Source organism: Gossypium arboreum, chromosome 11 (assembly GCF_025698485.1).
Source record: "Gossypium arboreum isolate Shixiya-1 chromosome 11, ASM2569848v2, whole genome shotgun sequence".
In the NCBI taxonomy this organism is placed as follows: Eukaryota; Viridiplantae; Streptophyta; class Magnoliopsida; order Malvales; family Malvaceae; genus Gossypium; species Gossypium arboreum.
In genome coordinates, this window is record NC_069080.1 from 17,078,931 (window position 1) to 17,105,380 (window position 26,450).

The following is a 26,450-nucleotide window of genomic DNA, read 5'->3' on the forward strand; positions in this document are numbered from 1 at the left end:
AACTGTCTAAACTACTTCTTTTGAAATCATGAGAAGTCATAAAAGAATCAAACCTCTTGTACCACTGTCTTGATGACTGTTTCAAACCGTAAAAGGACTTTCTCAACAAACAAACATAGTCCTCTTTTTCTGAGACTATAAAACCTTCTGGTTGTTGCATGTAAATATCCTCCTCAAGTTCTCCATACAGAAATACAGTTTTTACATCTAACTGCTCAAGCTCCAAATCATGCATTGCCACAATACCAAGCAAAGCTCGAATCAAACTATGCTTAACAACTAGAGAGAACACATCTGTGAAGTCCACTTCTGGAATTTGACTGTAACCCTTTGCAACAAGCCTTGCTTTATATCTGGGTTCTTCAACTCCTGGAGTCTCTTCTTTCTTTTTAAACACCCATTTACAACGAACAGTCTTTTTACCTTTAGGAAGTTTCACAAGGTCTCATGTTCTATTTTTGTGGAGTGATTCCATCTCTTCTTGCATAGCAAACATCCACTTTTCTGAGTCTTCACAGCTAATCGCCTTAGAAAATTAGATGGCTCTTGATTCGCATCTATATCTTCAGCCACATTTAAAGCATAAGCAACTAGATTAGCCTCGGCATACTTCTTTGGAGGTTTAATTTCTCTTCTAATTCTGTTTTTTGCGATAGAATATTGTGGTGAAGAAGCAACTCTATTCTCAATTTTTGTTCTGGCTTGAGGAATTGACTCTGTATTAATCTGATGCTCCACCTGCTTTTGATTTTCTTTATTGAAAGAGTCATTAAGAGATAAGTTAGGTAGCATAGCAGTTTCATCAAAAACAACATCTCTGCTAATCACAACTTTTCTATTTTCAGGACACCATAACTTATACCCCTTTTACACCAGCTTTATAACCAAGAAAAACGCATTTAATAGATCTCGGTTCCAATTTTCCATTATCAACATGAGCATATGCAGGACACCCAAAAATCTTTAAATCAGAATAATTAGCAGGATTACTAGACTATACCTCTTGTGGAGTCTTTTTCTCAATGGCAACGGATGGAGATCGGTTGATCAAAAAACATGCAGTAGAGGCTGCTTCTGCCCAAAACGACTTCAGTAAGTTGGCATTTGACAACATGCATCGAACTTTCTCCATGATCGTTCTGTTCATTCGTTCTACAATTCCATTTTGCTGTGGAGTATGACGAACTATCAAGTGTCTCACAATCCCTTCTGACTTGCACAATCTATTAAACTCATCAGAATAGAACTCTAAGCCATTGTCTGTGTGGAGGTATTTTATTTGTTTTCCCGTCTGTTTTTCAATCATAATTTTCCAAGACTTAAATGCGGAAAATACATTTGTGCTTCAGGAAGAACGCCCAAACTTTTCTGGAAAAATCATCAATAAAGGTTAGCATATAATTAGCTCCACCTCTCGAAGGCACTCTGGATGGCCCCCACAGATCAGAATGAATATACTCTAAAGTTCCCTTCATGTTATGGATTCCTCTAGTGAATCGAACTCTCTTTTGCTTCCTAAAAACACAGTGTTCACAGAAATTCAGTTTGCAAATTCCTTGCCCATCAAGAAGTCTTTTTTTACTCAATTCTGTCATGCCATTCTCACTCATATGCCCTAGGCGCATATGCCAAAGTTTAGTAATATCATCATCTGACAAGGAAGAGGAAGCGACAATTTGCATCACCGAGAATGAGAGAACCACGCAAAACATATAACTTGGCAATCTTTCTCTGCCCTTTCATCACAACAAGGGACCCTTTGGAAATCTTTAAAACCCCACTTTCAGCTGTGTATCTGTACCCTTTTGAATTAAGAGTACTCAACTAAATTAAATTTCTTTTCAATTCTGGAACATGCCGTACGTTACTAAGTGTTCTGACAACTCCATCAAACATCTTAACTTTAATTGTTCCAACACCTGCGATTTTACACGAAGTATTATTTCCTATCAAAACAACACCTTCAGACATTGTTTCGTAAGTTGTAAACCAATCCCGATTGGGACTCATGTGGAAGGTGCAGCCTGAATCAAGTATCCACTCCTCGCTTACTTTAAAATCATTGACAGAAGAGACTAGAAGTTCACCATCACTGTAGTCTTCTACAACATCAGCTTCACCGGAATTTTCTGGTTGTTTTCCTTTTTGATTCGCAGCCTTCCTTTTAATCTTATTTTACAGCTTATAGCACTCAAATTTAATGTGCCCTTTCTTCTTGCAGAAGTTACAAGTTTTACCTCTGTTTGAAGACTTCGATCTACCCTTAGATTTACCACGAGGATTCCGTTTCTGTGTCCTACCACGACCATCATCAGCATTCCGATCTTGTCTCCCATGAACAATGAGACCCTCTCTCTGAGAGCCGGGTTTAACCACAAGATGCTTCATCTTATCATACGAGGTTAAAGAATCATAAACCTCATCAACTGTGAGAGACTCGCGGCTATATAAAATCGTGTCTCTAAAGGTTGAATAAAACGGGGGCAACGAACAAAGTAGAATCAACCCTAGATCTTCCTTATCATACTCAACCTCCATGGCCTCCAAGTTTGAAAAAATTTCTTTAAACACTGTTAAGTGTTTGTGTACAGACGCACCTTTCTCCAAACGATAAGCATAAAGACGCTGCTTCATATGCAACTTGCTTGTTAGAGTTTTCAACATATATATTTGTTCTAGCCTCTTTCATAATGCAGCGGTAGTCATCTCTTTCATCACATCCTGTAAAATTTCGTTGGACAAATGTAGATGTAATTGTGTTAACGTCTTTCGATCCTTACGCTTCTTCTCTTCATCTGTTAATGTCGAAGGCATCTTATCTATCCCTAGCAGGGCATCCTCCAGATCCATCTGCGTAAGAACTGCTTGCATCTTAATCTGCCACAATGCAAACCTGGTGTTGCGATCCAACAGCGGAATTTCATACTTCAAAGACGCCATTATGTGATTGAGATGAACAACCCGGAAGCTCTGATACCAATTTGTAAAAAAAATAAAATAAAATAACACACAAATTTTACGTGAAAACCGTTTCGAGAAAAAACCACGGGCAGAGGAGAAGAAAATTCACTATGTCAAAAATTTGAATCAATACAAGAGGAATAGACTATGTCTATTTATAGGCTTGGAAAGCCATATTCTAGTAGGATTGAAACACATTATCCTAATCAAAATATAAAATAGATGGAGTTTAATAAGGTTAAAAAAACTTTATTCTAAAATAAAATAAAAGAAGTCTAGTTCTATATGGATTTTACTTTTATTTTATTTTCCATCGTATTTTATTTAAATAAGAATTCGGGTCACTTAATTCTAACAAATACGTATTAGCAGGTTAGACATAATACAGAAATGCTGTAAAAGTGATTTGAAGTGTATTAAAAGAGGGAAAATTAAGGAAGCATGATCAGTGGATGGTGCAATTGTAAGGCAAAAATTGGCATAAGTTATGCAGTTCTTTCTAGTTGTGATTGATAGTAAGACAAGGTGGAAAAGAAGGGATAAGGGTTGATGTTTTAAGGTCAATCTATTTACTCGCCTAGATAATATTTTTCCTTGTTCACTAATAAATCGACTAATTAAACTCATGTTTCTATAATCAATTCGATCCCCCGATTGGATTGAGGGCAAACGCCTACGAAAAGATCAATTGGATTTCAGAAAAAGTCGCTTAGATTTATCCATGATTTCTTTATTCCTTATTTCTAAAAAGAATCCTATCCCTATCTCTATTTCTAAAATCCTATTTTGAAAATTCAAATTATAGAATTAATATAATAAATAGGATTTGGCTTGTTTATTTTATTATTGTATTGTTTATTTTATTGTTATTTATCATTTCAATATATAATTTAAATATATATAAATTTAAATATATTAATAATATATAAATAATATTAATAATATAATAATATAGAAAGAAAATATGCCTTATATAACTAATTATATACTTATACTTAATATATTATATACCTAATGTCATATTTTCATATTCTCGGGAAGTGACATACGAGCACTTGATTCGATTTATTTCTTTATCTCCCCGTGAATTGTATGTTTGTAGCAATAAGGACAGAATTTCTTCAATTCCAATCGACTGGGCGTATTACGTTGATTTTTTTGAGTAATATACCTGAAAATACCCGTTGATTCCTTGTGTGCAGGTGACATGGGGGAGACACGGGCCACCATCACCTAGGGTCGTGACCCAACCATTTTCCCTTTAGAAGTGAAGTTTCTCGCACCATTAGGATTGTGCCGGGCAGAACAGGGTCACAGACGTGTAACTAGGCAAGAACCGAGTCATGCAGCCAATACAATCGAGTAGCAAGGACGAGAATAGGGTAAATTCATAAATAATCCTTACATTCCAACAAAAATACTTAATGAACCAAAATTTTAATCAATATCTTTCCATAAATATCAAATATTGTAAACTAATTTTATTGACAATCACACCACATTCCATTAGAATTATAACATGAAAAAACACCAATCGATACTTACAGTTGAGTGATTAATTATATAATTAACCCTAATAATTATATAAAAAAATTTCCCACTGGCGAAGCAAATTATAAGACCTTATCAGTACGTCATAGTAGCGATACTAAGAACTCGGCTGGATTTAGATTTATGTAACCCCAACTGAACATCTTCCATTAAAGCCATAGCAAGAAGTGAAATTATCCTTTTTCTCAATGGAATTAATTAATTAATAAAAAAAGTTTGGTTCGAATTTTAAATATAGACCGTGAAGCAATCATGCTAAATAATTAGATTAACCAGGAAAAAGCGGTACAAGAGAGAAATACAGGCCTTGAAACCTCAATTTTTCTTAATGAAACAATCAGTTAGACCCAAGTCTGAAAGTCAGGTCTTATACATAATCGATCTGATGCCAAAATAATTTGGAAAAATTAACCATACTCCCTCTGTAGTTACTAAACCCAACAACAGCAACTTCTGGAAGGGTCAGGACATCCAATATTTTGGAGCAGCCATTAATTCTCCATCTGCAGCATTACCCTGGGCTGCGAGCTTCCGAATACGACCAGAGAATTCCTCAGCCTGACATTAACACGAGTCAGTGCCTCCTCAAAACTATCTACAGATCTATTTTGGGTACTCTAACATGATGTTCGTTATTCGGGGGTATGATTTTTTTATTCAGGTAAACAAAAAGTTCCTTCTCACAAATTACAAACCTAACAATTGCATCACACAACATATACAATTGAGGAGACCAAGGGATGCCAAAGTGAAGATTACTAACCTTCTCATCGATCCACATTAAAGAAGTTAGTTGATTATTCAAGATCTTGACCACCAAATCTAGGGGAGTCATTCCGTCAAGTGCCTCAAGTTCCCCACCCTAAACATATTGCAAGGCAGTTGTCATTTCTGCTTATGTTGTAAAATCGCAAATTGATCATAAGACCAAGGACAATTACCTGACTAGAGTTTACTGTCTCAATAATCGACTTGATCTGTTCCGTCATATGCTCCAGTTCCCTCTCCACATTTTCTGCCTGCTCATACCTGGAAAGAAAATGAAAGAATAAACTCCTACACTTTGCAAATTGCAATATATCAATGTACATAAAGATGAAGGCCACAGTTCGATTGCACTCCAGATTTGACAAAGATGAGGTTCTTCAAATGTTTATATGTAAAAGCAAAGCTGACTTGAGCACAACTAGACCAAGCTTGGAATAAGAATGCTGAGTGGACTTCAGTAAAAACTTCAAACAAGCATGTTCTCACATTGCATCTCTTGTTGACGCAGCTTCATCATCAAGAAGCAATCCATGCTCATCTTTATAAATTCGTTCTGCTTCTTCTTCCATACTTTGCAAAGCCTTATCAACCTAATATTCAAGCACATTTTCAAATAGTTATGACCATATCGCATCACGTTTAAGTTCATAGGTTTGATGAAAAATCCACTAATCTTCTTAAGGTTTATTTATTAAATGAATTTTAAATGAAAAGACAACTTTACCCTTAATTAATTATTCTATTTGTTTTTTTTATTTTTAATCTTTATATTCCATCATTTTCAATTAAAAATAATAAAAATCTAATTGGTTATAAAATATTTTAATTATTATTAAATTATAAATTGCATTATATTCTAATATATCATATGTTAAATATAATATATATTTTCAATAAATATATGTAAGTTTATTTTAAGTTACAAATACAGTCACAATTACAAAGAAAGTATCTAAATAACTATCATTAGAATTAATCATTATAAAGCAGAACTGAAAGAGACCTCACTAATGAAAAGTTTAAGCAAATTGAAAAATACACACAAAGAGATACACGGAATAGTTGGTCAATTCAGAGATGCTACAGTCACATGCAAGGTTAAGCATACACAAGCTTCAGCGGGTTTTAAAAGCTAGCTGGCTTATTGTTGAAATCCTAAAAGTAGCATAAGGAAGCAACAATCTAGATGGCAAAGTCATTAATAGTAAAGACAAATGAATCCTCTTAGAACTAGGACAGCATTGCTAACCAAAGCAAGCAAACATTTTCATCCAGAGTTTAAGTAATACAAATCTCGGTAGTTATATAGAGATTCCTACAACAAAACAACATTAATAGCGGTCAAATGTCATCTAAACTAAAGTCTGTTAAGTTTAAAAGTTAGCACAATGTATACCAGCAAAAACCATTGAAATACCTCTTGTTGGTGAGTCTCAATTAACTCCAGTTGTCGCTCCAAGCTAGCTTGGGTCTCAACCACTTTTGCCACTTCAATCTGAATTGATGTTTAGAAATAATAGAAAAATATATGTACACAACTTACTTGCAAAAATTCAGTAAATAAGTGTATAAAAACCTTATTAGATGTCAATATAAATTCTTTGTCAACAAGGCATATAAATAAACTAATAGCAAAATTGCCTCACAGTAAAATTTAATACCTCAAGCCTAAGAAGAACATCACGATTCTGCAAGATTCGCCTATCCCACTCAGCAATTGCACTAGCCTGCTTTCGAAATTTTCCAGTGCGTTCTTGCAGTTCAGCATTCCATTCCTTGATGATCTGTAGGCCCCAAAAGGAAGAAGCTTATTAGCTCAATGACAACAATAAATTAGAATGCAGGGGCTGAAGAGATGAAACATGCATCTCAGATCCACTAAAAAGATACTGTTACTATTCTTCCTGCTAAGTGAAGTTTGATAAACACTCAAGAAAGAAGACTGAATGGTTTGAAAGAGGCAGATCAATCAGACTTGTTTGCTTTGAACATGCTTGAGATATGTATCCCTCAGAGCCACTGTTCCACCTGTTGACTTCTTTATTCTTCCAGATACCCTATGAATATTGCCTTTTTCTCTTAGATTATTTTGGAATGACCTAAAATCTTATTGGATGTTGCTATGGAAAGATAACCTGCCCTTTCTATTAGCATGACTACAATAATTGCTCATAGCATATGAAATACTGGGGAAACATTAAGAAGACACATGAAAAAAGAAGTTTACATCAAAAAACTAAAACGAAATTACCTCCTCCACTGTCTTTCCGGTTATCTCCGAAGGTAATTTTGGGGTGGTAGATACTGCAGCAGTAGCACTTGAACTCGTCCTATAAGAAAAATAAACAAAAGTAGAGACATTATACAGAAGTTAAACCAAAAACTATTTCATACATTCAATAAGAAATTTAACAACATTTTTATTGAAGACTTCTTAAAGAATATAGAAGAAACAATAACATTTTTAGTAAAGAAATACAAAGACGATAATAACAAGCACAAGGATGCTACCCTGTAAACAGTAAAGAGGTACAAAGGAATAGTTCCTATAGTCTAAAACATCAGAAGGCTCTAAAAATGTTTCAAGCACTAGAACTCGTCCTAAAAGAAAAATAAACAGAAGTGGAGACATTATACAGAAATTATGCCAAAAACTATTTCATACATTCAATAAGAAATTTCACAACATTTTTATTGAAGACTGCTTAAAGAATATAGAAGAAACGATACCATTTTTAGCAACGAAATACAGAGACGATAATAACAAGCACAAGGATGCTACCCTGTAAACAGTAAAGAGGTACAAAGGAATAGTTCCTATAGTCTAAAACATCAAAAGGCTCTAAAAATGTTTCAAGCACTAGAACCTCCAAAAATCAGACCAGTTTTATTTAGCACCCTGCAATCTTGTACACATCACAATCGTCTCACACAAGTTCCACCAATCGCAAGTTCAGGTGTCCAATATGACAGGGTTCCGGTCCCATCAATACTCCTGACTTAGGCACCCCAGATTCATTTCCAATGCCCTCATCTTGTTTCCATTAAACATTTTGACACGAAAAAAATTAAAAACAAGAAGTAATGCCAAGGAAATATTAGAGAAGCCGGGAAAGTGAGAATTGATGGGTTTAATCTCCCTTACACTATTTTTCTATATAAAGTTTCAAAGACAAAAAATATAACTTGTTATAAAAGAATTAGAATCTAATATTGACAGAAAAGCAGATAAAGTTAAACAAATACAGCGAAGGGATAAAACATAAAGCCAACAAAAATAAAACCTAAACGTACCCACTACTTGAAGCTACAACAAGTGCCGATGATGTTTGGACAGAAGTACTAATGGAAGTTGAAGTAGTTGAAGCAGAAGAACCGGAAGCAGTGAGACCTGCAGGATCAGAATTCACAATTGCATTAAGACTTCAATATATTATCACCATTACTTAATCTAGGCACTTTAGAATTCTATGAAGCGACTGATTACAGGATGAAAGCAATTTGGAGTAAGAACTTAATAATTATTAGACGGCAAAATATAATAAAATAATTATTAGAACTTAATGTAATATATATAAACACAAATTAAGCATTAAACAAACAAACCCAGAATATTGTAGTATATAATAAAACTCACTGAATACAGGAGCACTGGCAATGGATTGTGCTTGTGAGGATGAAGCAGGAGTGGATGGTTTTGTTGATAAAGAAAAGCCAGAGAAAGAACCAGAACTCCCAGATGCAGCGGCTGCATTTGTCACACCAAATCCAGTCAAAGAACTCACAGCAGCTGATGTAACAGCTGAACTAGCAGGTGCAGCTGATGAAGCTGTAGCAGAAGAAGACGAAGAACTTAAGTTAAAGGCTGGGAATGCTGGAGTTGAAGCAGTAGTAGTACTAGCTGCAGGGGTAGAAGCAGTTGTGGTAGTAACAGTCGAAAACAATGGCGCTGATGATGTTCCAAAAGACAAGGAAGCGGGTTTTGACACAGCAGAGCCAGACAATGTGGGTGCAGGTGTTGATGCTGAAGTTGCATTGCCAAATCCATATGCTGGTTGAGAGGCTGAAGGCGAGGCAAATGAGAAGCTTGAAGAGCTTGACGAAGAAGCAGCTGCTAAAGAAGGTGCTGTAGAAGAGGTGGATGCTGGTGTTGAACTAGCAGTGCTCTTCAAAAATGGTGAACTACCCCCAAAAGAGAATCCCGTAGAAGAAGCTGAGCTCGATGATGATAAGCTTGGAAAAGATGGAGTAGTAGCTGTAGCAGTAGAAGGTGAAGATAAAGAACCAAAAGAGCTCATAGCAGCAGTAGTGGTAGTAGTGGTAGCCGGTGCTTGTGAAGATGAAAATAGAGGGGAACCACTACTGGCTCCAAATGGGGATGAAGATGTCCCAAATGTCCCTGATAATTAAAAATTAAGGAAAAAAAAAAGAGGAGAAAAATGAAAATCTTGGTTAGCTTTACCAGATCAGAGAACAAAAGCAGATGAGACAACAACGAAGCAGGTTTTGACAGGGCAGAACCAGGGACTGTGGATGCTGATGATGACGACGAAGATGAAGCTGCATTGCCATAACCAAATGTAGGTTGAGAGGCTGAAGAAGGGAGGGAAAAAGAGAAGCCTGAAGAACTTGAAGAAGAAGAAGAAGAAGCAGCTGTTAACGAAGGTGCTTTAGTAAAGGTTGCTGTTGTAGTCGAACTTTCAGTGCTCTTTCCAAAAGATGAACCACCCAGGAAGGAGAACCCTGTAGAATATGAGAAAGGTGAAGTGGTGGTAGAATTTGAAGCTGAGCTCGAAGACATGAAGCTTGAAAAAGATGGGGCTGGGGCTGGGGCTGCCGCTGAAGATGAAGACGAAGAACCAAAAGAGCTTGAAGTAGCTGCAGGTGAAGATGAAAATAAAGTTGAACCACTGCTGGCACCAAACGGGGAAGATGATGTCCCGACCTTTTCTGAGAAACAAAAATTGAAAAAAGGAAATGTTAGTATAAAGAGATTGAAGCAGATACAATAAAGAAGTAGATTTGACAATGCTACACCAGAGAATACGGATGCCGGAGATGATGATGAAGCTGGATTGCCAAATCCAAAGGAAGAAGATGGAGCAAAAGAGAAGCCTGAAGTGCTAGAAGAAGTAGAAGCTGCTGCAGTAGAGGCTGCTGTTGTATTCGAACTACCGCTGCTTGAAGAAAATGGCGAACCAACTGAGAAAGGGAACCCAGCAGCACCGAAAGGCGATGTAGTGGCTGAATTCGAAGCTGAACTTGACGAAAACAAGCCTGAAAACGATGGAGTTGTAACAGTAGTAGCAGTAGAAGCTGATGAAGACGAAGATGCAAAACTAAAAGGGCTAGTAGCAGATGAAGATGAAAATAGAGAAGAACCACTGCTGGCTCCAAATAGGGATGAAGATGTCCCAAACCCTCCTGAGAAATATAAATTTAACCCAAAAAGAATAGGTAACAATTTGTTAGTTTAATCAGATCAAAAAATAAGAGAATCAGTTACAATAGCGAAAATAATGAAGATACAAACATCAGTCACACCAAAAGATGGAAAAGAAAATGATATTATTCTTTGCTAAGCAATGTTGGCTGTTATAGTGTTAAGTAAAATACTAAATGAATTCCAAAATGTCCAGACAGATCTCATTGATATAAACTAAAAAAAGAAAATAAAAAGTAAGAAATTAAAGAAACAAACCCGAAGGATTGAAGGGATTATTGGCCATCTTCGTTTCCCGGACTCCGCAGTTTGGGGTGCAAAAACCAGCGGACACGGCGGTGGGTGAGAACTGAGATGAGAAAAGAAAACTGATTTGCAGGGACGAGAGAGAAGACTATTCAAATATATGAACCGGTTAAACCCTACATTTCTATTCGTAAAATACTCAGTTAGTCACCCAACTTTAAGGTGCTTTCATTTTGGTCACTTAAAAAGGAAAAGGAAATTTTTACAATTTTATCATCCAATTTTAGGCTACTTTTATTTTTTATTACCCATGTTCTAAGTCACTTCCATTTTGGTCTGACAACAAATACTTTTTTAAGTATTTATCAATGTAAAAAAAGTATTAGACATTAAAAAAATTGTCAAATTGTAATTGTTCACCTCTATTGAGTATGTCTTATAATTTAATCAAATTTGAGAGATAATCTTTCAGTTAAATTTTGTTTATTTGTTTCAATCGAACTCTGATTAGTCTAGATTGTTTTATTATTATTTGACCTTCGAATTTAGCCTATTTTGAAGAGTGTTGTGTTTACATTATGAGTTTCAAGTTTTAAGGTTTAGTTTTTATCTCTATCTTTTATACTATTTGTTCTTTTACTATCATAGCAAAATTATATTTGCTCGTGATTTTGATAGTCTTTGGAGAGATTTTTTCACTTTAAATTTAAAATTAATAAAATAAATTATTGAAAATTGTTTATTCCTTACACGAGTCAATCGGTTTGTAAATATAATATTGAAATTAATTAAATTAATTTTTTATCTCCTTCTAAATTTTAAAATTTTATTTTATGTTTTCAAATTAAAATAAACTCAAATAAATAATTTTAATAATTGTATATGAAACTCAAATTTTTATTATATAATCTTGAATCTTCCATTCTAACTTAAAAGTAAAAGGAAAAATTATTGTAATTAATTTAATTAGTTAATTTTATTTTTCACTCCAAATAAGACCTCGAATAATTTTTCATTACTTCTTTACCCAAGCGAAAAATAAGCACTTAATTTAATTAATTGTAAATATTTTTCTTTGCTTTTGGCTTAGCATGTAAGATTTAAATTATTATAATAAGAAGAAAATTAAGTTTCGTAGACAATTATTAAATACAAACTATATGAGTTGATTTGTAACAGTCTGTTTTCAGTGAAATCGGAACAGTGGTTTTGGGACCATAAATCCGAAGTCGGAAGAAAATTTATTTTAATATTATTTTATTAGTCTACATTATGATAGAAATATAGTATAAAAATTTCGTTAAGAAATTTTACTGTTTACATGCCTAGCTTGATAAAAATGACCAAATTGCATTAAGTGCAAAAGTTGAATTATAGTAGCTAAAGGTATCAAATAGCTATGAAATTTAAAATTGGAGATCCTTATATGGCAAATAAACCATTTAGAGGAGTTAGTAGATAAGAATGATTATTCATCATTAGAATTCAATAAATTATTAAGATTAATTTTGGAAAGTAAATGATAAAATGATGATAAATAAATAAAATAAAACAATTTTTCATCATTTTCATCATCTTTCGTAAAACAAAAACATGGAAACACTAGCCATGGAATTTGAGTTCAACCAAGCTTATTTTGCTTAATTAAGTGAGTATTCTTGTCCCGTTTTAAATGATTTTTATATTTTCGAAATCATAATAGCTTAATCTAGCTATCTCGGGTATTAATTTGCAAAGTTATTAAAGTACCAGGGCTTTGCCATGGAGGAGTATAGTTGAATTTTGAATTTTATGGTAGAAAATGAAAGGTTATTGTTAGATAGACTACTTTTGTAAAGAGAATTTTGATGAAATTACGATTTAGGGACTAAATTGAAAAGATAAAAAATTTATGAAAAAAATTTGAATTTTGCGAAATACATGGGCTGTTATTAATATGTATAAAAATTGACTAGGCTTGGAATAAGGATTAAATTGAATGAATTTCATTTTCCAAGCCTAGGGATAAAATCGTAATTAATTAAATGTATAAGGGAAAAATAGTAATTTTTCCAAATATGTGTGTTGGATTGAATTGAATATGAATTGTATTAAATTAAGTTAAACTCATTCGTATAGATCTGGATAGACCTAATATGAAATTAGATTGAGGAAAAGAAAAAATATCGGATTAGTAGCCTTTGTATATATGTACACTTGTTGAGGTAAGTTTGTGTAACTAAATTGTATATTTGTATGATTTGAATTAAATATTTTTGCGTGGGTGATTTATATAAAATGCCATGTATATTATTGACCACATATTCAACAAGTAACGAGTCCCATTTGAACCTTAAAAATTCAAAGGATACAAATGACATGTCATTAGGGTTCTCAGATTGATTGTGGTCCTGCATGTGTTGTGGACACACCACAGCTCTTATGAGCAACTTGATATTTGGCTTTCATGAGCTTCCCTATTAATGGCTCTCGTGAGCTTCCCGATAATTGGCTTGCATGAGCTTTTCGATATATAACTCACATGAGCTTCCTGTTATATGGCTTGGAAGAGCTTCCCGTTTACATACTCGTATAGGCATGCCTGTATATGAATTGATGAATTACAGATTTGTACACCTCGTGTGTACTACTCGTATATCCAACGATATTTTAAATGGTTCAACGGGCTAAATTCTGATATGAGATAATATAAGTTTGAAACAAACTATTACCTGTATATACATAAAGTACATGGAAATGATACTACTTGATATAATGAAGCATGAAATGATTGTTACATGTATGTGGAAGTTGTTCGATGACTTTGTTCATCCATGATGATAGGCTATTATATGTGCTTACATGGCTAACGTGTTGAAGATATGTGTTTAGGCTTTTGGCCAAGTTGATTGGAATATGTTTTGTATGCTTACCTTAAATGTAATTGAGTGGTAAGTAAAACTCCATGTTATACGAACTTACTAAGCTTAAATGCTTACTCTATTTTATTTTCCCTATTTTATAGTAATTCAGAAGCTCGATTTGGTTGGAAGCTGGTCAGAGTTACTTCACACTATCTATCAGCCTATTTCGGTATATATAGTAAATCAATTTTGGTTATAATGGCATGTATAGGTTAACTTAGCCATTGACGGCACATAAATGTTTTGATGAAACTAGCCATTTGAATGCCTTATGTGTAACGTCCCCTAACCTTATACCGTAACCGGAACAGGGTTACGAGACATTATCAGTCAGTACAGTCCAATTTCAGTCAGTAATTAAAATAAATATTCACACACATCCTAGTTTTAAGATGTCGTCCCTTTAATGGGCCCTCGCGGTCCAATATGAACAATAAATTCAATTCGGGACTAATTTAGAATCAATACGAATTTTTAGTAAATTTCAAAATTCATACTACATACCATTGCCAACCATAATTTACTCATTTCATCAATACTTTTACAACCTAAATGACTCTCATTAAACATCCTAGGTACATGCCATTATCAATACTCAACATACTATACCTTAATGAATTCGGGATCGTCTTGGGATGCTGATTCAACTTACTATCTTTACTTAACTGCAAGACGGAAACAAACCGCACTGCGAGTATGGTATACTCAAGTGGTATTTCTATAATCCGAACAATTAATAATATAACAAATACTTAAGATCATAATAACAATTACAATTATTCAATTATTTATTCATAGATAAATTTCAACTACTTACCATATAAATTTTATACAAATCATATAATAAACACAATAACATAATTGTTCAATTCTTAACTAAATCCATTATTATTTACTCCATTCTTTCACTTACTACTCGGTATAGCTTTCCTTAATTTACTCACAATTCAATATCATTAAACTATATTCAACTGTACACTTATCAATCATATTCCATTTTAATTCATTTCAATAACAATCAATTTCATTTATATCATATCAACTTACTATCTCTGATAGCTTTCAATATATACATACGATTCATATATCCGAAATCACATTTCAATTCATCAAGTGGCATCATATATCATCAATTCGAACTCAATCATTTCATGAACCTTTGGTTCATATTTTCAATTCATATCTAAATTTTCAATTCTCAATTCAATTTCTCGTTTCATTTCAATAGTTTGATCAATCAAATTTATTCGATTTATCTTTCACTTATTTACCCTATTAACAAACCCGGACTTTGACGGATACACGGATTCAACCCAAACACACCAAGACGGCACATTATGCCTAAAACGGTGCATAGTACTGATCGATATCGACACATAAAGTGCCTAAAACGACACACGAGGTGCCTGATACGACACACGAGGTGCCTGAAATATGACACATAAAGTGCCCGATTGATAAAGCCGCAAATCTGTACACTTCGGATCCTATGGCATGCCAATTATATCCGACTCACCCGACTAGTTAATAGGGTATTTCATTCACTTTCTCAATTTAATAATTCTTTCATCAATATCTCATTCCGATAGTTACACATATTTACCCATTTTCACAATTCATACAATTTCATTCAATTCAACAAATATATTTCAATTATGCACATTAATTCATAAATCAATACAATTCAATTCACTTTTCAATACCAAATATTCAAATATCACAATCTCATATATTCATATCAATTTCCTCATATTTCCAATCAATATATTTTCAATATAACATTCATTCAATATTCAAATTTCTACATAAGTCATATATATTATATAATTCAATCAATATAAATTCAATCAAAATAATTTCAATCAATATAAATTCAATAAATTCATTGCATACCAAAATCAATCCATTCCAATTGTAAAACATCATAATTCTAACACTAACAATTGCCATATGTATATAAATATAACAAATAATAGCTAAGTTCAGATTATAGAAATACAAACCGTAATTTTCGAGCTAACTCCCGTTGACTTTGTCTTGTCCTTTCTTAGCCGAGATTTCCGGTACCACATTGACTACGAAATTAATACAATTCATAATCATTAATACATTACTAATTCATATCTTGAGTTACAGAATTCTAAATTAAGATCCGCTAATTTCTCCTGAAACTAGACTCACAAATCTTCTTACAATAAAATTTTCAGAATTTTTGGTTTAGCCATTAACTACAGTTTATTCTTTAAATTCACCCCTATTGCTGTCTGACAGTTTCGTCCCTTCTTCACTAAAAATTAATTATCTCACAGTACAGAACTCGGATAATATTCCCGTTGATTTATCCTGAAAATAGACTCATTAGGGATTCTAAACATATAACTTTAAGCCTCTAATTATTTTTCTTAAATTTTTGGTGATTTTCCAAAGTCAGAATAGGGGAACCCAAATTCATTCTGACCTTGTCTCACAAAATTCATTATATCTCATAATTTACAATTCAATTGCTTATATCGTTTCTTCTATAAGAAACTAGACTCAATAATATTTAATTCCATATTTTACTCATCCTATAATTCAATTTCTACAATTTTTGGTGATTTTTCAAACTTAGACTACTGCTGCTGTCCAAAATAGTCTTAGTACAAAATGTTGATTTACTTTAATTTCAATTTAATTCTAACTAAATTCACTTACTTTTCTATCTTAATTCATACTTTATTTCTACTCAATTTTAACCAAACTTAGACATAATTATCTATTTTTCATCATAAAACCATAATTTCGAAATTCTTTCAATTTAGTCCTTAAAGCATAAAACTTATGAATCACTTTACAATTCAATCCTTGTATCATTTTTAACTTGAATTTCTATCAATTTAGCCCTTAATTCATCATTTTATTTAACATGGAAAATATCTAGAAATCTAATAACTATCAAAATATCAACTTAATTTCATCAAAACTTTGTTCTAAAACTTCTAAAACATCAAAATTAAGTAAAAGGGCTTGATTGACTTACCTATTAAAGCTTAAAGCTTCAAACCTTCAATTTTCCTTTTCTCCTTTCTTTCTTTCTTTTCTCCCGTGCTCTCTGTTTCGTTTCATTCTGTTTCTATTTCCTTTCATTTGCTTCTTTAGTTTATATATATAATATAATATAATATAATATAATTAAAACATAAAGTATCTTTATTATATAATAATATAATAATATAATACTCTTAATTAAATTAAATTCACTTAATTAAACTCTAATTAACCACTCATTTTACTTAAAAATATTTACGAATCCATTTTTCAGAAACGGAGACCCGAAAATACACTTTTTCGATCGGTAACGGTAAAATTCGGGTCATTACATTATGTTAGTATATTTTGATGTGTATATAAGTGGTTTTATCATGTTTGAAGTGTGAGTTTGATTATGCATATATATATGCATTTGGTTATCTAGATAAATATGAATATTTGGTTGACATGTCTTTAAATTGTTATTTGAGGTGCCTAAGAGCACATTGGTTGTATGTGGTAACATGTCATGTTTAAGACATGATTTTGCCTTGTTTTGATTGATTTGTTATGGCTTAATGATGTCCAAAAATATTGATTTAGGTGGATGACAAATTGGGTAAGAAATATGGCTAGGAAAATGACATATTTTTGTCTACACGGGCAGAGACACGAGCGTGTGTCTCAACTATGTGTCCCCTGTATCTTAAATTAACATAAAATAGAATGCTCACATGGCCTAGCACACGAGCGTCTAGCTTGGCCGTGTGACCCAAGTCAGAGAGCTCATAAGTTTATACACGGGCTGGGACATGGCCGTGTGTCCCTATTTTGAATGCCCACACGACTTAAGACACGAGCGTGTCTCTTGATCGTGTGAGACACATGGCCTAGCCACACGGTCATGTGTCCCATGCACATTTGAAAATTTTTAATGTTTTCCGAAAAATTCTTTAAGCACCCAATTTAGTCCCGACTTGTTTCTAATATGTATTTTGGGCCTTGAGGGCTCGCATAAGGGACATTATGCTTGATTTTGATAGGTTTCTGATATGAAATATCTATTTATTTGTTTTGTAAATTTCAGTAATGTTCTGTAACTCTATTCCGGCGACGGATACGGGTTAGGAGTGTTACATGATTTCATTAAGTATAATATGGAAACATAAAATAAAATTTAAAATTTTATAAGGAGATTGAAATAATTAATTTTATTGATTTCAATATTATACTAACAAATTGATTAACGTTATTGAGGAATAAAAATTTTTCTAACAATTTATTTAATTGATTTTGATGTTTTAAATTTTAAAATGTCTAGATTGATAAAAAAAAATATCAATTTTTGGCAATGGGATGAACAAATACAATTTAACAAAATTTTAATGCATCATTATAGTTTTTACTGTTTTTTACTCGATAAAGACTTAAAAAATTTTAGTGACCAAAAAGAAAACGACTTAAAAATTAAATGATCAAAATAAAAATGTAAATATGATATGGACATGATCTTGTGTGTACAATTAGTCATTGTTAAGGACTTAATGTTTGAGTGAATAAAATGAAATTACCCTATAAGTTTAGTGATGAAATTGCAAGATTTTTTTTGAAATGACCAAAATGAAAGTACTTCAAAATTTTGATGACTAACTGGATAGTTTGCCCTATTTATATTTACATGGATAGTTTTAGAAAAGAGAGAATAATATATATTAGGTTTAAATATGCCAATGCTCCCTATATTGTTTTGAAATTCAAAATTCAATGACCCTATTTTTTAAAATTAAAATCTTGGTCCTTCCATCAATTTTGTTGTTAAAGAAGTTGACGTGATTGTTATAAAAATGTAAAATATTTTTTAGCCTTTAAAATTTGCAATTTTTTTTGTTACTTTGGTAGTTATTTTTAAAAGTAGCTAAACATTTACTAAAAAGTGTTTTAAAGAAAATAAAATTTGTTTTATATTTTAATAAAAATACAAAAATTAAAAGAATATTTAAAATTAAAAATAAAAATATTTTTAAATAATTTAAAATTTAGAAAATATAAAAATTTCCAAAAATTCATAGATTATGTTTTTCACCCCATGAATGGTAGTAATCTCTCCAAAATTTAAGCTATTTGTTTGGTTAATATTAAATCAATTTTAAATATATATATATTTAAAATTAGATTAATTATATATCAAAAATGTGAAATTAATTATAAAAGATCATGCGAAAGTTTAAAATGGTGGTTCACCTTCCAACTATCTATAAAATATACTAAATTTTATCACACCCATAATGTGGATGGCTGAAAATATTTTATGTTAAAAATATATCATTTTAACAAATTATTGTTGATAAAGTGGTAAGAGATTTTCATATAAATTTGTTGGCATTGTGTTTGATTCCTAGTAATGTTTTTCAATTATTCTATTTGAATATTATATAAAAAATACGAAAAGATAAAAATATTATTATAACAATATCAATTACCCTTTAAAATAAGGATGTTTTGGTAATTTTATAATTGAGTTGGTGTCGAGTTAACTTGTAACATTAATTTAGTCAACCAATTTATATATACTAATATTCTTATCACATACGTATGCGTGTGAACATGATGTATTTGGAATACACATGTGCATAATAATTGTGAAAGGTCATTTTGTAATATATATAATATTAAAATAAAAATTAAATTTATTTATTTATCATAGTGTTGTCATCAATTTTGAGTTGATTTCAGGTTAATTTGTGACACCAACTCATCAAATACATTATTAATATATATACATTTGACGGATGTAAAGAAGCGTGAATAATAAAACTAAAATGTATAAAAATTTTGTGATAAAGTTTTAGTTGAGTTGAATTTCATCATGTGCATATTTTTATTGTTTTTTAATAAAGAGATATTCTAAAATAAAATATTTTACTTTTAATATAATTTAATTTTTGCATTTGCATGTAGGGAAGTGTTGATACAATAAATTAATAAGGAGGAGAAAGTGATGGTGATTGGAGGGTTAATTTACCTATGAGGCTAAGGAAGAATGAGAATAGAGAGAGAATAAAGTAGAAGATTGGAGGCTTAGGGTTTTTTCGAGAGGAAGAATGATCGATCCCATGTTCCTCATGCTTCAATATATATATCGGGTCGTGTTATATCACTGACAATACAAATGGTAGGTTTGTCTAGGTGGTCGGCTAGGTGGTAGATCCGTTGCATGTTAGTTATCGTCATGCATAGCATTATGTGGTCATATTCTGACATTCTCCTTACTGAGGTTGTACAAGATTGTTATACCTTAATGGTCCCTCAGTGGTCACTGTGGAGGGTATGTAGCAAGTGGCTAAAAGCGGGTTGTTTACAACGAATTGTTGGAAAAAAAATTCAATTCGAAAATGGTTTTCTTACACAATGTAAAATTAAAAATTTTGAAAAACGAGTTGGTTTGTGATATTTATATCAATAAACTTTTTCCCAAAATCTTACCTATTTTTTGGACTAGACAGATCCTAAATATTTTTGGCTTTCAATCGAATAACCTTCTTCGTTATTTTTATACCAAGAACTGTTTTGAGTGTAGGCTCGAACAAATTCGAATTAAATATAGAATTATAAATAATTTTCTTACTTTCAGTAAAAAAGTAAATCTCATTCCTATAGAAACACGTAGAATTGTTATTATTGAAAAATACAAATTATTCTTAAAAATAAATTCTCACTATTTTTTGGCAAAATAACAATATCTCAAAAGTTGTGTAACTTATTCTTTTTTAAGTCCTGTTGATGCCATCTATTTATAGGAAAAGAGTGAAACTCTAGTTAAATTAGTATAATGCATTTAAAGCTTATTTAATAGAAAAACAATGCTCTAACTGAACTAGGAGAGAGATGGGCTAATAGGGTGTTCTTCCTTTCATATGTGTTATGATGAGGATTCAGGTTTCTCTTGTATTGAGTCCGATTATATGTGTTTCTTGGACATTTAACCCAATATTTTATAATTTAATTCAACCCAATACATGTTTTTGTTTATATTTATCAAAATAAACATTATTTTTAAATTAAAATTTCAAATTAAATAATTTTCTCAACCCAATTCTAATTCGTTAAAATCAGGACAACTTTTCAGAGAAAATATATTTAGTTTCTACATTCAACGGATTCATAATGACCAATTAATTGAATTTCATTTTGAACTTCAATTAATTAAATAATAATTCAAAAATTTAAATTAATTCTCAGATATTTCCATATTTAGTAAGAAACTACATTCATTTTCTAATTAACTCATTTATCTAATTTTGTCATTTCTACTCATTTCAGTTCATTTAATTTTTTATGTAATTCATTTCTAGTTTTAACAAGCTAGCGAATGGACCGATTTGATATATGTTATAATGACCCAATTTTCAGTGGCATCGAAAATAGTGGTTTCGGGACATTATTTTCGTAAACTGAGTCTATAAATATTAAGTAGTGATATTTACGGAGTTAATGTGTAGATGATGTAACAACTCGATTTTTAGTGGTGCCAAAAATGATGATTCTGGAACCCTGTTCTCCGATGGTTGAACCCGTAAATATTATTAAATAATATTTACGAGTTTATTATAATGTTATATTGAATTTTGACAAAATATAATACTAATTGAATAGTTAGTTAAAGTACAAGTGGTTCGACCCTAAAGTTAGTAGTTTTGAAAAATGAGGTATCATGACCTCGTTTCTGCAAGCTGAGCTTGTAAGTATTTTTATTAAATGTTTACGGAGTTTCTATATAGGTGATTTAAATTTTAATTTGAAAATTTTAGTGATTTGATGGATAATTAATGTATAATGACTAAATAGTAAAACTGTAAAAATTGATTTCTATTGGTTTTATTTGATAATAGGGTTAAATAATATTTAGATAAGGCCTAAAATGAAAATTAGACCATTTTATTTTGATAATGGGTTGAGAGATTATTTAAAATAATATTAAAAAATTATTTTATAATAATAAAATATTTAATAGTTAAGAAACATAAAGATGAATATTTTTCACTTCTTTTTTTCTCCATATCCGAACCTTAGAGGAGGAAAAAAGCTTGAGTTTCAAAATTTTCATTTCTTTGCATGGAAAGTAAAATTAAGCTCATTTTTCATAAATTTTATGTTTTTGATATCGTGGTAGTTTAATTTAGTTAATTCGTGTGTTGATTTTCAAAACTGTTAAATTTTGAGATGTTTTCATTGTTGAATATTAAAACTTTTAGTGTTAAATTGATAAATTTGGTGTTTAGAGATGACTAGAGACTAAATTATAAAGTAAAATTTGTTAGTTACTGAGTACAGGGACTAAAGTGTAATTATTTCAAAATTAGCATGAAATTTCTGTAATTATAGATAATAGAGAGTTATAATAGGATGAAATAAAGTAATTGAAATTGATAAATTGTAATAAATTATTATATATTAGAGGTTAGTCGAGAAAAAGAGAAATTATGCACTAATCCCTCTGTTTTGTGGTGGTTGTTTTCCCAAGAAAGTTCATATGGAACTTACTATAATATTTTATATTATGTTGAATTGTATGATCATATTTATTAATTTATATGTATGTGAAATTTTAATGATTTATGGCATTAAAAGGACTAAATAAAAAATGTGAGATTTGTGATAAATACGAATAGATACACAATATCGAATGGATGTAAAATTTGTTATACAAATGGATGATAAATACATGGTGATGTTATATGGTTTAAAGATGTATATGAATTGCTATTTGGAATATGTAAATGTATGTCTGAACTTAGTAAACAATTAAGATAAGAATGTCATGTTATTAAGATTCCAAAAAAGGACATGGGTTTTTGATCAAAGGTTGATTCGATGACTTGGGATCCGACATATGTTGTGGAATCTTTGAAGCTAGTGTTAGCAGCTTCGAACTAAACTGGTGTTAGCAATCCTGATCAAAAGCTAGTGTTAGTAGCCCGAATACGTAAACTTGTATAAACAAATGGGTGTTGCAACCAATGATTAATTCGATGGCTTGAGATTCAATATTTGTTGCAGATCCTCTGAAGCTAGTGATAGTATTGTCGGACCAAGCTAGTGTTAGCAACTATGATCCAAAGCTAGTGTTAACATCCCGATAATGTCAGTATATGTGATCAAACTAGTTTTGTATATCTGAGCTTAAATTGCTTCAAACCTCTGAGAGGAAAATAGGAATTGAATATGACAATTTAATGCAAAATGAAACGATTGAGATATGTGATCATATTATATATTAATATGTTGCAAAGTGAATATGAATTGTATGTAACATGGATAAGAATTTAATATAATTGCTATGAATTGAATATGAATGTGATGACATATCTCATGCTATATGAATTGTTAGATATGTATATGTGACATGTTATATAAGTGCTTAATGTATAATCAAATTAACCTATTGATTGTTTTATTGAAATGTAAATGAAAGATATGGATGCCAAAGGATGGCATGATCATGCTAATGTCTTTTTAATTGATTCGTTGTTATATTATCAATGTAAGTTGTGTAATTTTCATATGAATTTATTAAACATATAACCAACAAGTTAATATTTCTTTCATTTGCTTTGCATGCAAAAAATAATTGAGGATAATATACAAAGGGTATTAATGTAATTCATGAATAATGTTATTAAATTATTTTGTTCGAATAAATACAAATGTATATAGACAAAAATACTCTACTTAAGGTACCTGAGCCAACACGGATGCCCTCTCAATTGACTTGAGTGGGTTCGTGGGTGGCTGGTCATGAATGATTAGACAAAAGGGCACCATGAAGGGTGTGGCACGAAGGGCCACCCAAGAGCACCTAACTAGGCTCTTGCCAAGTCATTCTTCATTCTACCCCGTGTTACTGCTGAGATAGGGGTATAACATGAAGCTAACCTATTATAAGTAGGACAAAAATAATAATAAAGGGTGTTGAAAAAGGATTTTATATAATTGGCATTGTAAAACATATTTTTAGTATTATGTTATGATTTTATATTATTTACTAAAAAATAAGCTTTTTCAAACATCCGTTCAACATGAACTCAAACTATATGATTTTATCTTCAACTTCTAATATTGTATAAAAAATAAAAACTCTATTAATAGAGTCTAATTATAACATTTCCTACTACATTGCAAGGGTATTTATCATCAATTACTTATATTTTTAAAGTATAAGTATGTTGAAAATCATTGCATAAACATGCAACTTCTATTTTTTATTGTAAAAAAGATTAAAAGGTGGATTAAAAGACAGATAAAAGATAACCATTGAAAATAAAAATAAATGGAATGCAATATCAACGAGTCATTGTTGGACTAGGCGACAAAAACAAATAGAAAATAATATTGAAAGTAATTTATTTTTTCATACCACTTAAGTGTTGTATTGGAAATCAATTGCAAACGTTCTTGTAAACGTTGAGCTGTCATCTAATAATTGGTTGAATATGTCAAGTAGGGAAAAGTTTAAAAGCTGAAAATTTCCGAAATTATTTTAAAACATTGCTAGTAATGTATGTGTTTGATTGTATATATTAACTAAAATATAAATTATATATTTATTAAAAAATATTATAATATAAATGTATAATTTGTAAAATATTTATAGTTTGTATTATAATTCATATAAATTAAGAACAAAAAGAAATGTTTAAGGGTAAAAAACCTGATAAAAACAAAAACAAAAAAGTAATCAAGTCATTAAAAATTCACCCTATTAAATCATTAATGACAAAAAAATTAATTAGGCCTTTTCATTAATAAAATTGTCAGTTAATTAATTTAACCGTTAAATGTGCTGATATAGTTACATTAGTTATTCGTGTTAAATAATTGTCACATAATTGAAAAAAAAGTGATTACATTGGTTAAATACACATTTAGTAATATTTATATTAAAATACATTATATTTATTTTAAGTTGATAAATATAATAATCAACATGAAACAATAAAAAATTAAAAATTTTACATGTAAGATGGTACATTCACAAATAACATCATCTAACCATAATCAAGCACAAAGTAAGAAGGATAATAGATATAACAATTTTAGCAATTAAACACATGATATGATAATATTTATTTCTTCATCTATCTATATTTTTACTTTTGTGAATTCTCCATTTATCTGTTTAACACATTAGTATTATATAAAATCTGATTCTATTCGAAAAATTTGATAAAATTTTTAAATTTTGAATTAAATAGTTAGAGTTATTTGAATTAATCAAATTATTTGGATCAATTCGAATAAAAATTAAGTTTTTCGATTTAACTCGAATGTGAATTAAACAATTTGAGTTATCCGAAAATCAGAATAAGAAAAGGCAAAACTATGCCATTTTGATAAATATTTACCTTTTCTAACGTTAAAAGTTAAAATCATTAAGTTAAAAGGCAAAACCACGTTGTTTTGATAACTGTCTACTCAATAAGTTAAAAGGCAAAACCATTATATTGTTTATGTAGTTAAATAATTTTATACTTCGTTTACTAGTTAAATAATCGATTCATGTAAACGTAATATTGAGTATAAATAATAGAATTTGTTAACTCGACTCGACTTGACTCAAAATTTTTTGACTTGATTCGATCCAATTCGAAAAAAAATTAAATTGAGTTCGGTTGCTAAAATAGGATTCGTCAACTCGACTAATTAAAATTTTTTTGACTCGATCGAATACTCACCCTAGAAAGAGGCTTAAATTTTACTTCTTATTATTTTTGAAAAGTGCTTTTGAGATCAAAATTAAATTTGAAGTCATAAATAATGCAAAACAGATAGCTTTTGAAGTTAAACGTGTTTTTGAACCAAAAGTAAAAACAATAGCAAGTTTTTTAGCTATTGCTAAAAATAAAAGTTAAATATGTTTTAGGTAATATTTATATTAGATATATAATTATTTTATTATTGAAATTTATATCAAATATATAACATCATATATTTAAATTTACAATGGTTTTATTTTAATATTATTTGAAATATAGATTATATACTCAAATTAGATTTTATAAATAATTAATATTAATTACTTACAAATATTTAAAATTTATTTTATTCATAGTAAAAATATTAATAATGAGTTATAATAAAATATTTGTTATATTATTTCTAAAATATCATCATATTAATAAATTTAAAATTATTTACAACATCATGCTTAAAATGAAAAAATATTTTTTGAAAATATTTTTCAAAAATAACCAATAACTCAATTAACTATTACATATAAAAGAAAGATCTATTTGTACTAGTGTGAAATTAAAGTGGTTCCATAATTTATTGATATAATTATACTTATTATACATATAAATTTTTAAATTGATCGAATATCTCTATTATAAAATAAATAAATAAAATATTTTAATTTACATTAAACTTGATATGTACAATATATATTAATTGAACCTAAAATATGAGACTTGAATTATTAAAATATTAATGGTATAAAAAAATTACAATTTTAATATTACAGCGTGTAACTGAATTATTCCCAAATAAAAACAAAACTTTCAGTCAAAAAG

At 30.4% G+C, this 26,450-nt stretch overlaps 1 protein-coding gene across 1 annotated transcript; it reads right to left on the reverse strand.

Moving 5' to 3' along the window:
- Positions 1-4,738: 4,738 nt before the first annotated feature.
- On the reverse strand, positions 4,739-11,202 carry LOC108473793 (nuclear pore complex protein NUP62). The gene is made up of 12 exons (XM_017775549.2): positions 10,982-11,202; positions 10,318-10,704; positions 9,802-10,230; positions 8,918-9,679; positions 8,575-8,671; positions 7,532-7,610; positions 6,942-7,064; positions 6,698-6,775; positions 5,767-5,870; positions 5,454-5,541; positions 5,276-5,374; positions 4,739-5,070 (listed from the first exon to the last, which is right to left on the reverse strand). The coding sequence occupies exons 1-12, from the start codon at positions 11,007-11,009 to the stop codon at positions 4,975-4,977; spliced, it is 2,370 nt and encodes a 789-aa protein (XP_017631038.1). The 5' UTR covers positions 11,010-11,202; the 3' UTR covers positions 4,739-4,974.
- Positions 11,203-26,450: the final 15,248 nt, after the last annotated feature.